Below are 18,689 nucleotides of genomic sequence, written 5' to 3' on the forward strand. Positions count from 1 at the left end.
CTAGGTTTCTAGGTACATGAGAGAGTTTGTTTTTGTTGTTCTGTACAGAATCATTTGCTGTCGTATGGCGTCACAAATGGAGTCAGAAGTGATGCATTCCATGTTTTCCTTCTTATCTGCCATTGGTGTGCCCTGGGCCAAATGCCAGGAAGAGGAAGGAGGAAAATGACTGCCACTACACCCTGTGTTGCCTCTTCCCTTTTCAGCTCATCAGCCAGGAGCCCAACCAAGGAGTCCATTATGAATACTACCTTCCTCTCCAAAGGCAGAGCTTGGGATACAGATGGGGCTACAGTTCTTGGAGTGAATGCAGCACTGAGTGCGGTGGAGGTAAGAATTTGGCATGGAATGCTGCCACTTGATGGTTTAATTTGTCTAAAACATTTTAATGCTGTGGACAGTTGCTTTTATTTTCCCATGCAAAAATTGTTTCAGAAGAGCTTTAGGACATGGAAGATTTGCACCTGTGTAGGAAAGTCGCTGCGCCACAGCTCATTGTATTGTGTTGCCCCACGGTTGCACTTGTCACATGTTAGCTTATGCAGCTCACCTCTGGCATGATTTTAGGACCAGTCCTTTCCTGTCTTGAATTGTGTATAAGCCACTACAACAAATTTCCTTCTGTTGGTGGATGTCCCATTAGCATGTAGTGATTTACATTTTGTTCCATAACATTTGGTTCTTTATGAAGACTTCCCTACAGCAGGCCAAATAAATTCTGAGTCTAAATGTCTACAGAGTCCACACACCATGCATCTGGGGAAACTGTGGTTTGGGCTACAACATTTCTGCCAAATCAAATGTGTTCATCTCTAGGTTACCACTAGACTCTTTGTTGATTTTGCTGCAACAGAGGAACACAGTTACCTTTTTGCCCCATCTCCCTGTCCGCCCAATGGACTAAGCGTTTTTCTTTAGGATGAGGATTTGTGTCTATGTGGAATCATGGAATTTCACCAAAGGTGAGAAGAGTTTAAGACATCTTCTCTTTGCAATCTTTCAATTTTTTTCTTACACTTTTTTTGCATACATGATCTGTTATGAGAGGGAGAGAAATGGAATAGCTGGATAATGGCTTTTGATTGGCTTTCCGGTGGACATCCCACCCATCTGAAAATATCCTAACCCAAATGATCCTGCTTATAGTGTATCTATAAACAGCAACTAAAAAGAACACAGTACCAATATCAACACTGATTGGGATGGAGATCTGTAAACCAAGTGAGATGTAACCCAATAATAGATGCTGAAACTGATCATGTTTGGCTAAGCAGCAGTAATAGTAATAGCACCCTGTCTTGCATAAACAAAACACTTTTAAGAAATAACGTTTGCTTTAGAAGAAAGATCTGCCACTGGAGACCATGGCCAAGATCATCTAAATCAGTGGTTCTTAACCTTTGTTACTCGGATGTTTTCGAACTGCAACTCCCAGAAACCCCAGCCAGCACAGTTGGTGGTGAAGGCTTCTGGGAGTTGCAGTCCAAAACTCCTGAGTAACCCAAGGTTAAGAACCAGTGATCTAAATACTAGAAGATTACTGTTTACTGTATGCAATGAGAAAGCTGGACAATGAAGTGAGGCCCATGGTCTCAGTTACAGTCAGTACTAAGCCACTTATCTTATTTCAGAGTCATATATCTTTCAAGGGAGCATGTCTCTTACAAAGCCTACACAGAAGTTCCTGTCCTTCCATCTAGTTTTGTTCTGTGAGTGGAATGGAGGCAGTGGAATTATCTCTGGCTCTAGAAATATGATGTAATCTAACCTTGCTGCATTTTAGCTATTGCTATGGCTTGGTGGTATTAATCAGCCTGCATTTTTTTTTCCTCCTATAGGTTATCAGTCACGTCTGGTCTTTTGTACTATTGACAATGAAGAATATCCAGATTACATGTGCAGAGATAAACCACAACCAGAAAATAATCGAACATGCAACATTCAGCCTTGCCCCCAAACAAAACGGTAAGGTTTGATTTGGCTTTTTTTAAAAAAACTGGTTTCTGAAATAACTTGAGATTTAAGAAGCTGCAAAGTCAGAATTCACTTGGCAGCATTTACTGCTCTTATAGAAAGTATACATGATGAGACACTGATTCCTAACGCACGCACATATACACATACCAGGTAGTTATAAATGAGATTTCTTGGATCAGGAAAATTATTACAGGTGTCTGTAGTAGCTGTGGCAGCCGATGAAACTAGAGCTTTACTTATAAGGAATACAGACCTCCTGGCTATGTGTGTGTGGGGGGGAAGGTCATGCTGACACACTGCAGTGAATACAAGGAGCAGCAACAAGTGCCTGTGTACAGAATAAATTTAAATTTCATCCAGGAAATGTTGTTATTCATCCAGGTGGGATATTTTTATTAGACCCTGGGCATTTTTGTACATATGGAATGGCTTCCTGTATGCTGGGGCTGGAATTTTGCGAAGAATAAAATAAATCATGTCTCATAATATGCATAGATGTGAAAGTCACATTTCAGGACTCTGAACAGCATCTCTTAGATTCAGACCCTTGCAGAGGGAGAGCTGAGCCTTGGAACGTTTCCATACGGGAAAGTATCAGATCTAATGGCCATTTTCACGATGCTGTGAAGGGGATTCGACTGCATTAGCGGGGTGAATCCAGATGCCCCTTGGGGTACCTTTCAGCTCTACGGTTCTATGATTAAAGGATCGCCTTGTGGCTACGCTGATAGAGACACTCTGCATAATCGTGGGCCCCAGTGCAATTCTGATTTAGAAGCCAATGCATGAAATCCTTTTCAGCACCTGTCCTTGCTGAAGGCAATGGTTGGGAACGTGCAGTTTGAATACTGAAGCTCTAGTTTAGAGTAGCAGGGGGAAGTTTCCCTCTTCATAGGCACTGCAACGGTGATCAAAATGTTGCCCCCGCCATTCAGAAAGTCTGTTTGTTGTGGACAAGAAAATGAACAGGCACAGTAAGGGTGGTGTAGGGTGTCTGGAGGGGGAAGTGGGTAGTAATGCTGAGGAAAATTAGTCAGGGACAAAAGGCCAACTGCCATTTCTGCTCCCAATTCAGAGGGTTAAAAAGCAACAACACATCAGCAATCCATTAATGCATCTCCCAGTCCCATGGAGCCTCGCCCTGAAAGGCCATTTCTACAGCTGCCCTGCAACAAGCAGACACCAGATGTCTATGTATTCATTATAGGCTTTAAAATCTCTGTTCTGTGTATAAAGGATCTCTTACCTCTATCTGCCGGGAGCATGGAGCCGCAGCAGAGCATGGAGCTTGCAAACCAAGAGGTAACCGGGAGAAAGTGATGGCTTCCGTCCTGTCCGGCTCTTCTTTCCCTTCTTTCCACTTGGCAACAGTGGCCTTCCATGTTTCCTTTTGCACTCAAATTTGTCTGCTGACAAAATCCTCCATCATGCAGAGGGTTCCAGGGTCCCGTTTCCCCACCCCCGCTCATATGTTGTGCTGACCATTGCTATGGAGCATCCCTGTTGCCCATTCTAGATCCCCGTAAGGCCTCTTGTGACTGCCCATTGCATAAGTAATGATCTAATTGTAGACTAGCTGTCAGTCTGCCTTTCCATATGGACTCATAAATAAGCCCTTGAAGAAGATTCTGAGGAGCGCAGCAGAGATTCCTAGGAGCATGATTTGAATGCCACTGTCTTGGCTTGTTTAGTGAGTCCTTTAAGAATTTCCTGCTGGTGATAGGCAGATCTATTGCTTAGAGGCTGTTGGCTTTTCTTGCTAAATGATGGTGGAGGGTGAGAGGTGCTTCAGGCATGGAGCTTGGGGGCAGTGCTTTTTACTTAGGATTTTTCTTTCTTTTTTGTCTGCTGGGTAGACCAGAGAGAGAAAAAGATGAAAACCTTAAGATACCACACACACCACTGCATTCTTTCACTCCTTCTTTCTTTGAAACCACTGGTTTTGTATGTTCATATTCAGTAACTTTTCAGACATGCTTCCAAAACTGAGGGTTTACTAACACAAATGCAGAACTTGGAAAAAATATATACTTTTCTTGGCTGTCTTGCTGGCTGGTGGACCTCTGGAACTTGTACTGCAGAATAGTAATTTTACAAACTTGGTGCAAGTGACTGGATGTTATAGTTACTCCCAACACCATGCTTCTCACGATGCACAATTAATCGGTAGAATTCACTGTTGCAGAATGTGACAACAGATAGCAGTGACAACAGCTTTACAAATGGGTTTATACTAATGCTTCCCAACCTTGGGTAAACCCAGGTGTTCTCACACAGCAGTTCCCAGAAGTCTTCACCATTAGCTATGCTGGCCAGGGTTTCTGGGAATAGCAGTCCAATAGCTGTTTACCTAAGACTGAGGACCACCCATTGAGCAAATTATAATGGATGCAAGTGAAATTTATCAATGACTTTTAGCCATGGAGGACATATATAACATCCTGATTCAGATAAGGTGTAATGTTGAATACCAGCTAACAGGGAAGAATGGGAAGGTAGCTGTTTCCTTCAAGCTTGTCTTGCGGGTGTCCAGATGGTACATTTACTGTGAGATGGTGCACTGTTGGCCCTGTGGTTCAATCCAGCAGGTCACTAAAGTGCTGTAGAACCAGAAAGGATGGAGTGCCAAAAATATATCTGGTTTTTCTGTGGAGGTCTTACACAAAATTCAGTACAGTATAATGTGTTATATTAATAGATCAGATCAGAGCAAGAACTATATGTTAAAAAGGGTGAGAAAAGGTTACTTTAACTTCATTCTGTGTTGCTCACAGATTTGATGGTTTATTTCATGTCACTAAATGCCATTCTTAGCAACATAAAATGAGACATGAATACATTTGCAGCAGGATTGCAGCAGGAAGATTTCTTTTCATAATCTATGGCCAGGTTAAACTTTCAGCCAGCTCTGCTAGTTCCCAGTGTTTTTTCCTTGCGCAACTGAGACAAGGGGAGATGGCTATGTTGGTCTCCTGCAAATAGAATTATTTTAAGCGAAGGACTTCCTCTGGAAAGCTAATCACAAGGGCCCTCTTATACAGCATCCCAATGAGTTTTTCCCCCCAGTAGTGAAGCTCAGTGATTTTAGACCATGCATTCAATGGTCTTACGAGCGGCATGAAGAGACGTATCTAAAGACATGAAGTGCACAACCTCCCACCTAAAGCCTTTACATACTTTACGTTCTTGATATATTACAGCAAAACTGTTTGGCAGCTCTGTGTTTTTTAAAAAGGAATACGCTGAACAGTTAAGGGTTTGCATTTTAAACCCAAAGCATACACAACCATCATGATGACAAGAATGAAAGGAAGTTTGTATCTGCTCCCCAAACAAATAAACAGCATTTTGTTGTAAAAAAAAAGGGGGGGGAATCATTTTTTAAAATCAAAAGGAATAAAACAAACATCTGCAACTATGCACATGCTCATCTGCCCCTTCCTCCATCTTAAAGAAGAGCAGTCATGGTGGCCCCAGCATTGAATACCAGCAGAGATGCTGGTGCCAGGTCTGTTTTCTTACTGTTCCAATTATTTGCTGTTCTATGAGGGTGTAATTTCAAGGATCTCTGGACCGCAGGATTCTAGACTTCAGACTAACCCTGTCTTCATTAAAGTTTCTTCCATCCAAGATTGTTGAGGCTGTTCATGTTGTTTCTGTTGGACTTCATTGCTTAAATAAGCAAATGGTCCAAGGGCAGGAAAAAAACCCTATAATATTGTTAGAGGCTGGAAATCCTATTAGTATTCCAGAGATGTGACTGCAGCAAATCTTCATAACTGAGCAGCCGTGTTTGCCAACAAGGCCCATGTTGGAGTCTGAAGACCAATCACAGATAAAGCAAGTTAATTTGCTATGCAAACAGGAGAATGTAACAAGCTTCTGCTGTGATAATCACACATTCTCGGCACTTAAGGAATTTCCTCTTTTAATCTATGCCATTTAATTTCAGTCTGAGACTTCTTGGTGCAAATAAAATGACTGTCCAGAATCCTGATTAAAGATCTATTTGTTCTTTACAAATAGTGACACCGTAGCCATGTTTGAGGGGGAAAGTTTTCCTCAAACTTTAAAAGACTAAAGAGAATCAGCATGGAATAAAAAGCATATTATTTTCAAGGGTGTCAGATCTAGTTAGAGCAAACTTTGCTCGAGTCGTGTTGCTAACTGCTAAACTGAAAGACAAAGTATTGGAAAATATGTGAGTAATTTCTTGATCTGCCCTCTGTTCCCCTGAAATGTATGGGCAGAATTTAGTTGAGAAGCCAAAAAGGGAGGAAGTGCTTATTTGTTTTGCCCTGGGGATATTTTTCAATTTTATAAAAATAATTACTCTCCAGCTGCCTTCTTACTGATGGAATAAAAAGAATGAGGCCTTTCAGATTTTCCTGTGAAGATCCAAAAGTTTAATATGTTAGCAGAAGTGCCTAATATCAAAATTACATAGACAGGTGACACAGTAAGGATTCACATTTATTTATTTATTTATTTATTTATTTATTTATTTATTTATTTATTTATTTATTTATTTATTTGTTTGTTTGTTTGTTTGTTTGTTTGTTTGTTTGTTTGTTTGTTTGTTTGTTTGTTTATGTGTTTATGTGTTTATTTGTTTATTTGTTTATTTGTTTATTTGTTTATTTGTTTATTTGTTTATTAGCCACACCATTACCAGTGGCTTCTGGGCGGCGTACAACATTAAAACTTAAAAACATTAAAAACATTTTAAAAGACAATATAAAATATCATGTATTAAAATAATTCTTAAAACGTTAAAATTAATAAGTCATGCTGCTCATGTAGCCAGCTAGGGAATACTGCTTAATTAAAATGCTGGCTAAACAGAAAGGTCTTTGCCTGGCGCCGAAAAGCCAAAAATGTTGGAACCAGACGGATCTCTATAGGGAGGGCATTCCAAAGTTTGGGGGCAACAGCCGAGAAGGCCCTATTTCGACATGCCATCCCCCTCAAGTCTTTCAGGATGGCACCTTCAGAAGGGCCTCCTGGCCTGATCTTAGAGGACGGGCAAGCTCATATGGAAGAAGGCGGTTCTTTAGGTAACCAGGTCCTAAGCCGTTTAGGGCTTTATATGTCAAAGTAAGCACTTTGAATTGGGCCCGAGCAGCAACCGGCAGTCAGTGCAAATTTTTCAGAACTGGCGTGATATGAGTCCGTGAGGCGGCACCACTTACCAGCCGCGCAGCCTGGTTCTGTGTCAGTTGCAGTCGTCAGACCGTCTTCAAAGGCTGGCCCATGTATAGCACATTGCAGTAGTCCAGTCTGGTTGTTACCCGTGCATGAGTGACTGCTGCTAGGCTCCGCTCATCCAGGTAAGGATGAAGTTGATATATTCTCCGCAGCTGTAAGAAGGCACCCCTGGACACCAAGTCCACCTGGGCTTCCAAGGTCAGACTGGGGTCAAGGAGCACCCCCAAGCTGCGGACCCTATCCTTTAGGGGGAGTGTGATCCCGTCTAAGGTAGGGAGATGGCCCTTTAACCTATCTGGCGGGGCACCTACCAGCAGCACTTCAGACTTGTCTGGATTGAGCCTCAGTTTATTGACCCTCATCCAGACCATTATTGAGTCCAGGCACAAGTTCAGAATGGTGACTGCCACACCTGGATTGGTAGAGAATGAGAGGTAGAGCTGGGTGTCGTCAGCATATTGCTGACTCCTCAGCCCAAACCTCCTAACGACCTCTCCCAGAGGTTTCATGTAGATCTTGAACAGCATGGGGGACAGTATAGAGCCCTGAGGAACCCCATGACGCAACCGCCAACATTGTTTAGAATTTGGGAATTACCTTGCCTAGGAAGCAATTCATTTCAAACAATGCAGTTTTTTTTAAGGTAATGGGCTATGTATCAAGTTATAATTGTATAATTATTAACTAAAGTAATGTAACAATTAGTTACAAAGTTACTTTTCAGTATAATGAGTGAGATTTTAGAGTTATTTTTAAAATTACTTTCAAATTAATTTAAAGAAATTTCAATAAGATTGTTAATACCATTCTTTTACCAAGCCTAAATGGCAGGTGAAATATCATTTGATTTTGTGTTATGTAATTTAAAAAAAAATATTTGCAAGGTACAATATTAGAACTGACCACTAGAATAGATATGACTGCATTTCAATGTATTTTTGTGAGTGGCTATTAAAACAGTTGGTTAATAACGCAAAACCTGACAAATTACTTGAGGGTTTGTAATGGCAATCTAGCTGCCAAAAGTGATGAGTAGGGGACATTTCACTTTTTTTCTGTAACCTATTGTACATTTGAACCCGTAAGCAATTTCAAACATTTTTATGAGTAATCTGATTTTTTTCACCAGGTTACTCATAACCATGTTCAAACCTACTCATAAGCTCAAACATAGATTGCAGAAAAAAATATATGTTTAGAAATCCTCCCCCTAGCGATGAAGAGCACAAATTCTTTTCAAGAAATAATGTTCCAAGCTCTGCTGTGACATTGCTTTTTCTCAACAACCTATGCATGCAACATTGTTCGAAGTGACATCCATTTAACCCCTTAAAAACAAAGATACTTCAATCTTTCTCTGGGAAATATTTCTTCTGTTCTTAACTGCTTTCAGTTTTGAGACCTTCTCTGATCATTCAGTCTAAAATTGTCCTTCATACCATTTCTCTCTAGCAGCATCATCTTAAAATTGGCAGTCACACCATTTTAAAAGCCTTTTGCAGACGCTTCGTTATCAGCTGAGACACTGTTTTGAATTTAGATATTTCAATACAGACAATTGTGTGATTTGTGGGCAAAAAGACTGGGCCAGGTGCTATGATTGATAAATATGAAAAACAAACAGCCACAACAGTGTCCTAACTGTAAACATTAAGCTTGCTTTACTTCCTGGCAGGGAAGGGAAAGGTTTCTTTCTTGGACAAAAGCTTTCCATTTCCCATTGGAATTCTGGGAGTTGTGATCCAAAAAAGCAAAACTTCCCATCTCTGATATCTGGAGACTTTCTGGCTACTGGGACCGGCTCCTCGGTTTCTTGAGATGTGTTGTTTTTGTACTTTCAGCTGGAAAACCGGGGAGTGGGGCGCTTGTTCAGCCACCTGTGGGGGAGGCACTCAGACCCGCTCCGTTTACTGTGTCTCCTACAATGGACACGGTTCTCAGGGTGCTGTTGATGATGCTGAGTGCGCATCCTTAACAGAGAAGCCACGGAGCACACAGCCTTGCAACATGCGGCAGTGTGCAACATGGATCACAGAGCCATGGTCTGAGGTAAGTGTTTTACTTAGTAGATTCAATGTACACACTTATTTACTTTAATATTTATTTTGATGTTATTTGTTTTAACATAGATTCTGATTTCGGGCTACACTTTTGAAGGTTTTCTAGATATACAGGACTCAGAAGTGATTTACCATTCCCTTCTTCGGGAGCCGCTCAGGCACCATGCAGCTTGCCTAAGGCTACTCCTAGGTTGATCTTTGCTCTTTAGCCGCACCCAAGGGCGTGTATCCTTCAGGCAATGTAGCACCAGTACCTTGTTGGCTTGAGAAGGAGAGGAAAACCTAGCAATGGTTCATCTACTATTTCCATGTCCTACCTTTGAGATAAACTCCCTGCTAATGTATGTGTATAGCCTCAATTTGCATTCTCTGTCCTTCAGATGTTCCCTTTTCCCTACCATTGAAATGTACAACATACATAGATCAGAGATGAGAAAGTGGCCATATGCCCACATTGGCTGTGGGACCTGGGGTAGATGGTCAGAACCTGCAACACGCTCTAATTCTGAAACAAAGCCAGACTCCTTGATTGTTCTTCTCGTGCAGGAGACATTAAATGCTGCAGCAATATTCCTCTCACTTCTCTTGCAGAGCGAAGTCTTTTTAATGGGCACAAGAGGGTATTGATAAGGTGTAGAAAACTTCAAAGTGGAAGAATCTACAGTATTTCAATGGTGAAATGTGAGGAAGAAGTGCATGTGAAGAAGTGAAATGTGAAGAAGTAAAAACGAGGAGTGAAGAGGTGCATTTCTTCAACTGACCAGCTCCTCTTTTTTTTTTTAACAGTGCTCAGCTAGCTGTGGGGAGGGTGTTCAGACCCGGGTGGTAAGCTGCAGGACAGAGTCAGGCTCACGGACTCTCGATATTGCCTGCTTGTCAGGACCGAAACCTCCACAGACCCAGCCTTGCACTGGAGAGAACTGTATACAGGAGATTGGCTGGCATATTGGAAACTGGGGATTGGTGAGTCCTGCTTAGTGTTGCCATTAATTTCTTTATCTCTTGGCCAGTGCTCCTTGCTTCTTTCCTCCTGCTGCTGGGTGAGTTTAAATACAAAGTGAGTGTTGTTCCTTTCGAAATTTTATTAGTTATTCAGTGGGTTAGTCCTCCTGGAAACACACATGAATGAATTTAATGGTAGAGTGTTACATTGTAGCAACTCACATATTAAAAGAATAACATTTTGAAGTAACAATTTTAACATTTTAAAGATGTTTTTGAAATGTTGTTTTAAAAATGATTAGATACTTCCTCCTGTTTACTGCAAATGTAGAAATTTTCATATTAATGTGTTGGATCTAAATAGCATTATTCCCTGGCTCTGGTGGCAAAATGGTCTCTAAGGAGAATCGTTGATACATTTTCTTCTTTGTCTGAGCTTATATATTAGTTCTGTTCACATAGTAATTATTATTAATTTCATACTTTTGTTCTGGACAAAACAATGAGAAAGCTACGGCCCTTTGGGCCCAATCCTGACCTCAAGGCTCTCCAGTTCATGAGGCTGCTGTTCTTTGGAATTTCCCGCTTATGAAACTATCCCTGACATGTTTTTATCCGAACTAGAATCTTGAGGGGCCATTCTTTGAGGCAGGGTCTCAGGACCCTTGATTCACTTCTCACTGTTATGTTTGGAGGCTGAAAACCAAGCTAAGGGAATAATGAGTAATATAGAAGACTCTAAAAGAACATTCATGGTCTTCATGAGCAACAGCGGGTAGAGGTTTTGTCAACTGTCCATCAAATGTCTCTAAGGCTAATCACCAGTTCCTTAATGTTAAGGGAATGTCACTGAATTATGAACTTCATCATTATACTCACCGCTCTTTCTATGATGAGGAAAGTCAGTGTGTGGGCCAAGCCAATTCCAAAATGAGACAGAGCCTCAAAGAGTCACACTTCAAGGTGTTGACACAGAAGGGGAGGTGACGCCTTCTGCATTAGAGTGAATGTGTGTATGTGTGACAGAGACTGAGAAGCGGGAAAAGTGGGATGTCAGGAGCTAGTGGGGCTACTCTCATCACTGCTGTCACGTGACCCTCACTGTGCATACTTGGAACCCATTCAGTGTTTACACCTCCCTACCATGTTTCATTACTACAGCCTCTATCAGCATGCGACCTGACAATTTACCAGAAGGTATAGTTACAGCAGACTTACATCTCTTTGCTCATTGTCTGATTTTTTTTTGTTTTGTTTTTAACACCATAAAAAAGGAGGAGGGGCATGTTAAGTGTCTCAGAAAAAAATAATTACAGCTCCCTCTTAACATGGCTTGTCCTTTGTGTTTAAGTGCTCCAAAAGCTGTGACTCGGGCATCCGAACCCGCCAAGTCATCTGTGCTGATGGTGATTCCAAATTCTACAATCACGAGATGTGCCAGGCCATCCAGCCACAGGTACCAACCATGCTGGGAACCTGCAATACCCAGCCCTGTCATCTGCCACAGCGTAAGTGAGAAGTGGGGTGGTGGTGGTGGTGGTGGTGGCGGTGAAGTTGTATTCCTCTGTTGTTCATTAGTGCCTTTAAAAAATAGTCTGCTAAGATATTCTGGGCTGTTGTGGGATGGACGGCAGTGCCTATGTGCATACAACATGAGCACCAAAGTGTGACTCCTTCTTGACAAGCTAAACAGTTTAAATAAAACTTTTCTGAAATCTATGTATTAATTATTTTATTTTCAATATTTATATGCTGCCTTTCACCTTAAAGGGATCCAGGACAGCTTAGAGCAGGGGTGTCCAACCTTTCACCTTCCCTGGGCCACATTAGAAGATGAAAATTTAGTTTGGGCCACACATAAATTTGGTTTGGGCCACATGGGGGGGGCAGCCCTAGCCATGCTCCGCAGCCCCGCTCCAAGCGTGCTTACCAGCAGCTGCTATCTCAGACAGCAGAGGCTGCCAGCTTCGACTCCTGTGGCTTTATGGGGCCAGGAGGGGATCCACCTGTTGACAGGGATGGCGCAATGCAGTCATGCAGCCCCCCTCTCCCCTCCCCTCCCCTCCCCTCCCCTCCCGCTCCTTCCTTCCTTCCCTCTCTCTCCCCCCCCCCCACCGTTGTGACGTGCCCCAGCCACATTCCGGCTGCAAGCCCTGGCAGTGTAACTTGAAACTTTGGAATTTCTTTTAAAATAAAAAATTGCACTGGGCCACATTATGAGCCGACCTGGGCTGCATGCGGCCCTTGGGCCGCAGGTTGGACAAGCCTGGCTTAGAGTATGAAAAGAAACAGTATTAGAAGTATTCTTATAATTATTTTTAAAAGAATTAAAGACACATAATATTAAAATTTGAAGATAAAAGCAGTAGTAAAACACATTTAAAATAACAATAAAAAGCAGTGCGGTTTTAAGAACCCCTCTTAGACAGTCAGTCACTAAGAAGGAGCCTTCCTGAAGAGAAAGGTCTTCACTTGTTTGTGGGAAGACAACAGAAAGCAGCCGGACCTCCCACAGGAGGTAGTTCCAGAGCTTAGGAAGAGCAACAAAGAAGGCCCACTCTCATGTCTTCACCAAACACACCTGTGAGAGTGGAAAGAAAGGCCTCTCCTGATGAACTTAACATCCAGGGAGGCTCATGAAGGGAGATGTGGTCTTTGAGAAGGTTTGGGCCCACATTGTTTAAGGATTTATAGGATAAGACTAGCACTTTGAAGTGTGCCTTGAAACAGACTTGGCAGTTACTTTTGGGGCCGCTGTAATAGGCAGATTGTGTGATCCTTGTAACCACCGTCAGTTAGCCATCTGGCTGCAGCATTTTGGACCTCCTGAAGTTTCTGAACACTTTCCAAAGGCGTTCCTGACACTTGCAGAAATGCTTACATGAAGACAAATGCCATTAATATGATTATAGTCATGTGGAAAAAATGGATGCAACACTAGATTAAGCATAGGTAAAAAGGTACAAGGTTCCCCTTGACATATAGTCCAGTCATGTCCGACTCTAGGGGGTGGTGCTCATCCCTGTTTCCAAGCCATAGAGCCAGTGTTTGTCCGTAGACAGTTTCCTTGGTTAAGTGGCCAGCGCAACTAGACACAGAACGCCGTTACCTTCCCACCATGGTGGTGCCTATTTATCTACTTGCATTTTTTACATGCTTTTGAACTGCTAGGTTGGCAGGAGCTGGGACAAGCAATGGGAGCTCACTCCGTCGTGTGGATTTGAACTGCTGATCTTTCGACCTTGCAGCCCAGAGGCTTTGCGGTTTAACACACAGCACCACCATGTCCCTAGATTAAGCATACACTAAGTTAAATAACATTATCAGGCGTTAAACATGAAGTAGAAGAGTCCAAGAATCTACTGATACAACTGATACTATAGACTATTAGGTGGGCAGTCCTGGAAATTGTAATCTAAAAAGTTTATTTGTCCAACCGTTTATTGGCCGCTATCTGCCCAATGTTGGAGTCATAGAGGTGTCATAAATATGCAGCAGGGACTTCCACACATACTGTAAAACAAACCATAAATTCCAGCTGTGTCCCCAAAAATCTATAACCTGGTCTGGACTGGTAATTCAGTACCATCACCATTTTAGCATACTTAATGTTGATTAGCTGTGGCTTCTTATTATTATGGAGAATGCTGCGGGGGGAATTAGGCAGAATTTGGAATCTTAATTATCTTCTGTGCCAGTACTGAGGCATCCAAGCCCTTCAAGTCATCTGTGCTGATTGCCATTCCATATTCCATGTGTAGATTCCAAAAATCTAAGTTTACGTATTACAGATTGATACAAAGTAGAGATGGGGGTATTCATATTTGTATTTGAATATTCCCACACAGCTGGATTTAACAAGGGTCTGGCCCCCGGGGCCAGACTGTCCACTTATGCCTCTTGTTGTGGTGGCCCCACTCATTCTTCCAACCGCTCCCAGAGTGCCACTCTCTTCCCGCTCAGCTAGCTACTCGGCAGCCTCGCAGTGAGACTCCGTCCTCCCTCCCCCTGCCTGGAGTGACTAGCCAAGTGGGAAGGGCTAGTCGCAGGGCTCTGGGAGCAATTGAAAGGATGAGCAGGGCTGCCAGCACATGTATGAGTGGACGGTCTGGCCCCAGGGGCTGGACTTTCATTAAGTCCAGCTGTGCAGGGATATTCATATTTGTATACGAATATCCCCATCTCTAATACAAAGCAATACAGAACACAGGCTGATTGGATGTACTTGCCATTATGCTAAAATTTCCTCTCCAAAATCAAGTCAAGCAGACCCAACAATAATATATCCCACACATCTTCGTTTCTAAAATAAAACAAGCTTAGTTATCCTTCAACTTATTTATCAGTTTAGGAGCCTCATGGCGCAGTGGTTAAACCGCTGTACTGCAGCCAAAACTGTGCTCACAACCTGGGGTTCAATCCCAGGTAGCGGCTCAAGGTTGACTCAGCCGTCTATCCTTCCGAGGTTGGTAAAATGAGTACCCAGCTCGCTGGGCGGTCAATGTGTAGCCTGCATAATTAACTTGTAAACCGCCTAGAGAGTGCTTGTAGCGCTATGGGGCGGTATATAAGCAGCATGCTTTACTAGCAGAAAACAATGTTTCACATCCCTTGGGTCATGTACAAATGTATAAATATTTGCCATGTAGTCCCACTCTTATGTCAGAGGACATGCCCACAAAGCTCACATTAAAATATAGCACTTAGTCTTTAAGGTGCCACAACATTTTCATTTTCTTTATTCTTTATTTTTGGCCTGCTATGCCAGCACAGACTAACACGGTTCTGTCTTATAAAACCACCCCTTGTCCTGGGCATCAAAATATGTAGTGCTGAAATTTTTCAGTGGACTTAGGTAGAATTTACTTCCACGTATTCAGAAAGTAAAAACCCACCAGAGAGTTTTATTGATTAGGGGACCCACTTGCCACCAACTTAATAAAACTAAAAATTGAGGCTGAACTGATTTCAATGGGAGAAGAAATGATTTTTGCACGGAAGGTGCTGCCATTTTCTAAGCTAGGAAAATGAATTTCATTTCAGAGGTTCCCAGTATGCAAGACGCCACAGGCTATGACATCGGTCATCAGGCTGTATGGACCCGCTACAATCCTGATCATGGCGCCACAGGTTTGGAACCACTGTCCTTTCTTTTTCTAATCTTTATTGAGAGCTGTGTTCCTTTAGGATAGCTGTACAAAGTTTTACAGGAGTGTTTTATAACAGTAGAGTCTATATGATAGGCCTTTGTACAGAATATACCGTACCTCTTATGGGGAAGGATGGAAGGACTCATCTGTAATATCCTACTTCTTGATTGCTAGATCAAGAAGTTTTATATTTATCTCTGGAAGCTGCTCTCCAGGTGAAAACTAGAGGTGAATCACTTCTGGTAAGCAACAATGTACTGGGGTAAAGGAAGAAGGCATCCTAATTTATATGTTATAAATATTTGTTTGTTTATTTGAAATCTGAGATCTCTTTGTTGGATCTATATATGTTTGAAATCCCACAAAGAGATCTTTAATTATTCTAACCCTATGACTGAGCAGAACTCTAGCTCTGAAGGAGAAGATATTCTCCATTCCAGAAAATGCTGTTTTCCAGTTTCTAGAAATGAGAGAATAATCCAAGCTGCCTCCACACATCACCAGTCCAATGAAGATCATAGCTCCAATTTTTTGCCCTTGCGGTGGGAAACCCATTCAAGCTCCTCTGTGTCTCACCACCTCAACACACATGGAAATGTTGGGGCTGATGTTCACAACTGCCACCAAAGTCGTCACGGGTGTTGTTCAGATGGTCGCACTTCAGCAGCAGGTCCTTTTGGGCAAGGCTGCCCTTTGGAGAGTTGTCATCAGAGCAGGTAAGGCAAGTTCACTGAATAACACATACAGTCACATAGCCAATCTGCTGGTTAGGCTTGAGCAGGTCACACCAGGACTGGTTTCTGCTGTTGTTTCTGTGTGCAGGTACGGATGCTGCCCTGATGGGATATCGGCTTCACGGGGGCCAAATAAAGAAGGATGTGCACAATACTACAGTGACGTTTATGTAAACAGAAATGAACCTGCTGCAGCTTCTCCGACGGTATGTGTAGGGAACATCTCAGCCAGATGTTCTTAACAGTGTGACTTTAATTACTAAATATTCATGTTGCACCAAAAGTATGCTCAATGACATGTTCAGTATCTCACCTTCTGTACCCAGCTAAACATAGGGCCATTTACTCTTCCCAGAGATCAAGAAAGAAAAGTGTTTTCTTACAAATAATGTCTGTGAAGCATAATTGTTATATTTTAAAGGCCAGCTAGTGGGAGAGTTGCAGAGGCAAGATCTGAACTAAGTAATTCCAGTAAACCCTGTGCTGAACATCAGGTTTGTATTTCAGTAGATAGCTTTGTAGATATTGCAAAAGATTTAGACCTGCAAGGTAATCTATGGACTACAGGAATCAAGCATAAACCACAAAAGAATGGATGACAAATATAGTTTGCAAGGTGATTTTTGGTTTCCACCATTCTGTTATATCAGTCATATGCCATTGCCCAAAGAACAGTTGCTGAAATGTAGCATCCGATTGTCCCTTCATCTGAGGATCCCAAGCCATGCTGTTGCCTTTGGGTCCCCTTGGCAGACAGCTGCACTGTACGTTTAGCCTGAGACCCCCAGGTCCTCTCTTCCTCCTGGCCTCCTTCTCCCATGCATGGCAATGGGCACTTTGGAAACTGCAGCTGACTCTGGCAACCAGGTTTTACTCCTGTGCCAGATGTTTTGCTAAGCATAAGAGGAGCAGGAGCCTCTCAGCTGAGGATAGTGTTGGCTGCACCTTCTCCCAGCTCTGACAGATTTCCTTCAACCTTGCCAAAGCATGTGGACCCAGTGCCCACGGAAATGGAGTTGGGGGGAGCCTTCCGAGCAGATGATTGCTCAGACCCTGGAATCTTGCTCTCTAGAGAAAGATCCAATTTGCCCTTAGGTGGGCAGAGTGTTTGGCAAGCAAAAAGAGTGGCCAAAATCCTGTTGCTTAGCCCAGTCCATCCCAGTTAGAGTAGGGCCATTTGAATCAATGGACTCTACTGCAATTTATTATGCGTAAGCAAGAAGATTTTGGCCAGTGTGGGCAGGTGATTTCTTTTAGCTCCTCCTTGAGAAGGAGTCAGTAGTACAAGTTGCAAGAAAAATGGCACATGTGTTTTTACTTGTTTTTCCTCCTTGACATTTATGAATTTGTAAAAACAAGTCCATATTTCATCACTTATAATTCCTGATGGGCAGCTATATTATGTCATTTCATTGTCCTTTGAAGTTGCCCTGTTATGTGTTTAAAGGGCTGCTCTCATCTCTTGCACTAAATTATATCTGTTTAATTTTCCTGATTGGTATCATGTTCAGTAAAGGAAAATGAAACACAGTTGAAAATTGTTTCTGGGAGTGGTTCAACTATATGTGCTCTTTCACATGATATCATCTTGGTAACATCTGGATTTGTCCAAGGCGAGCCGAGGTCTGTCCCAGCAGAGGCCAACAGAGGAGTGCCGGAGTTCTATGTATGGTTGTTGCTATGACAACATTGCTTCTGCATCAGGGCCTAATGGGGAAGGATGCCTCAACAGACCCAGCCAACGTAAGTGATAATTTGGTTTTGAAAGGTGGATTCATCCACTGCTTTCTGTTAAAAAGGAGAAAAGCAGATGACATGCTTTTAAACAGTTTTCTGTGGGAATCTACGGTTTGATTTTTTAAAACCTTGTGACAGATTTGGAAGTAGTTTTGGAATATAATGTGAAGATTCCAGTCTTTGGATTCTGCTGTCTTTGTAAGAAATTCTGGGGGGAAACTGCTGAAACTGAGGAACCTTGTATGTTCTTTTTACTTTGGTACTGTAAGGCATCTGCATTCATTGCTCATGATGGAGAGAAATCACTAATGCATTTTTGTTCTGGCTAATTCCTGCTCAGCCACCCTGAAGAATTCATGACTGCTAAGTGCAGTTTCCCAGAAAGGGAAGATCAAAAACAGCTTGGACAAGGGCAGGGACCATAAGGACTGCAGCTTTGAAGCCACCTGGCACTTTGCCTTCCTTTGAAAGCTGCATTGTTTTAGCCCAGTTGCTTGCTTTCAGCTGGCTTCTGGATGGGCATGGGCTCAGCTGAGAGGTACTCACCCCACCATTACCCTCAAAACACAGGGTCTGCTTTTATTTGTATGGATGGTGCCATTTAGTACTGAGATAATCTAGAGTCCTGAACCCTGTATCTAAGAGTATACCTGCAGTACAAAGCTGCTTGATAAAAATTTAAGTATCCTGGCTTTCTTCAAAGAATTCTGGCAAATAGATTTCTAGTATCTCTTTGTTGGATCTACATTCCCTTACCCTCCACAGAGCTGCTACTTCCACGGAACTGCAAAAATTGAGAATTAGCATGTGGTGTAATTGGCAGCTCTTGGTTCTGTCCGAAAAAGATAGACTCTGAAGGAGAAATGTCTGAAATACACCTT

At 42.4% G+C, this 18,689-nt stretch overlaps 1 protein-coding gene across 3 annotated transcripts in view; it reads left to right on the forward strand.

Annotated features, from left to right (window-relative positions):
* PAPLN (papilin, proteoglycan like sulfated glycoprotein) overlaps nucleotides 1-18,689 on the forward strand; it is a 69,998-nt gene that overhangs the window by 32,404 nt on the left and 18,905 nt on the right. For 2 of the 3 annotated variants that reach the window (XM_020810168.3, XM_072986195.2), the window contains 10 exons: nucleotides 207-330; nucleotides 1,839-1,965; nucleotides 3,214-3,279; nucleotides 9,027-9,234; nucleotides 10,032-10,208; nucleotides 11,539-11,695; nucleotides 15,231-15,317; nucleotides 15,795-16,053; nucleotides 16,160-16,277; nucleotides 17,685-17,814. In XM_020810168.3, the coding sequence (XP_020665827.3) occupies nucleotides 207-330; nucleotides 1,839-1,965; nucleotides 3,214-3,279; nucleotides 9,027-9,234; nucleotides 10,032-10,208; nucleotides 11,539-11,695; nucleotides 15,231-15,317; nucleotides 15,795-16,053; nucleotides 16,160-16,277; nucleotides 17,685-17,814 (1,453 nt within the window). The remainder of the gene's footprint in view (nucleotides 1-206; nucleotides 331-1,838; nucleotides 1,966-3,213; nucleotides 3,280-9,026; nucleotides 9,235-10,031; nucleotides 10,209-11,538; nucleotides 11,696-15,230; nucleotides 15,318-15,794; nucleotides 16,054-16,159; nucleotides 16,278-17,684; nucleotides 17,815-18,689) is intronic. The other variant, XM_020810169.3, reaches the window with a different exon arrangement.

The sequence above is a fragment of the Pogona vitticeps genome, chromosome 1 (genome assembly GCF_051106095.1).
Source record: "Pogona vitticeps strain Pit_001003342236 chromosome 1, PviZW2.1, whole genome shotgun sequence".
In the NCBI taxonomy this organism is placed as follows: Eukaryota; Metazoa; Chordata; class Lepidosauria; order Squamata; family Agamidae; genus Pogona; species Pogona vitticeps.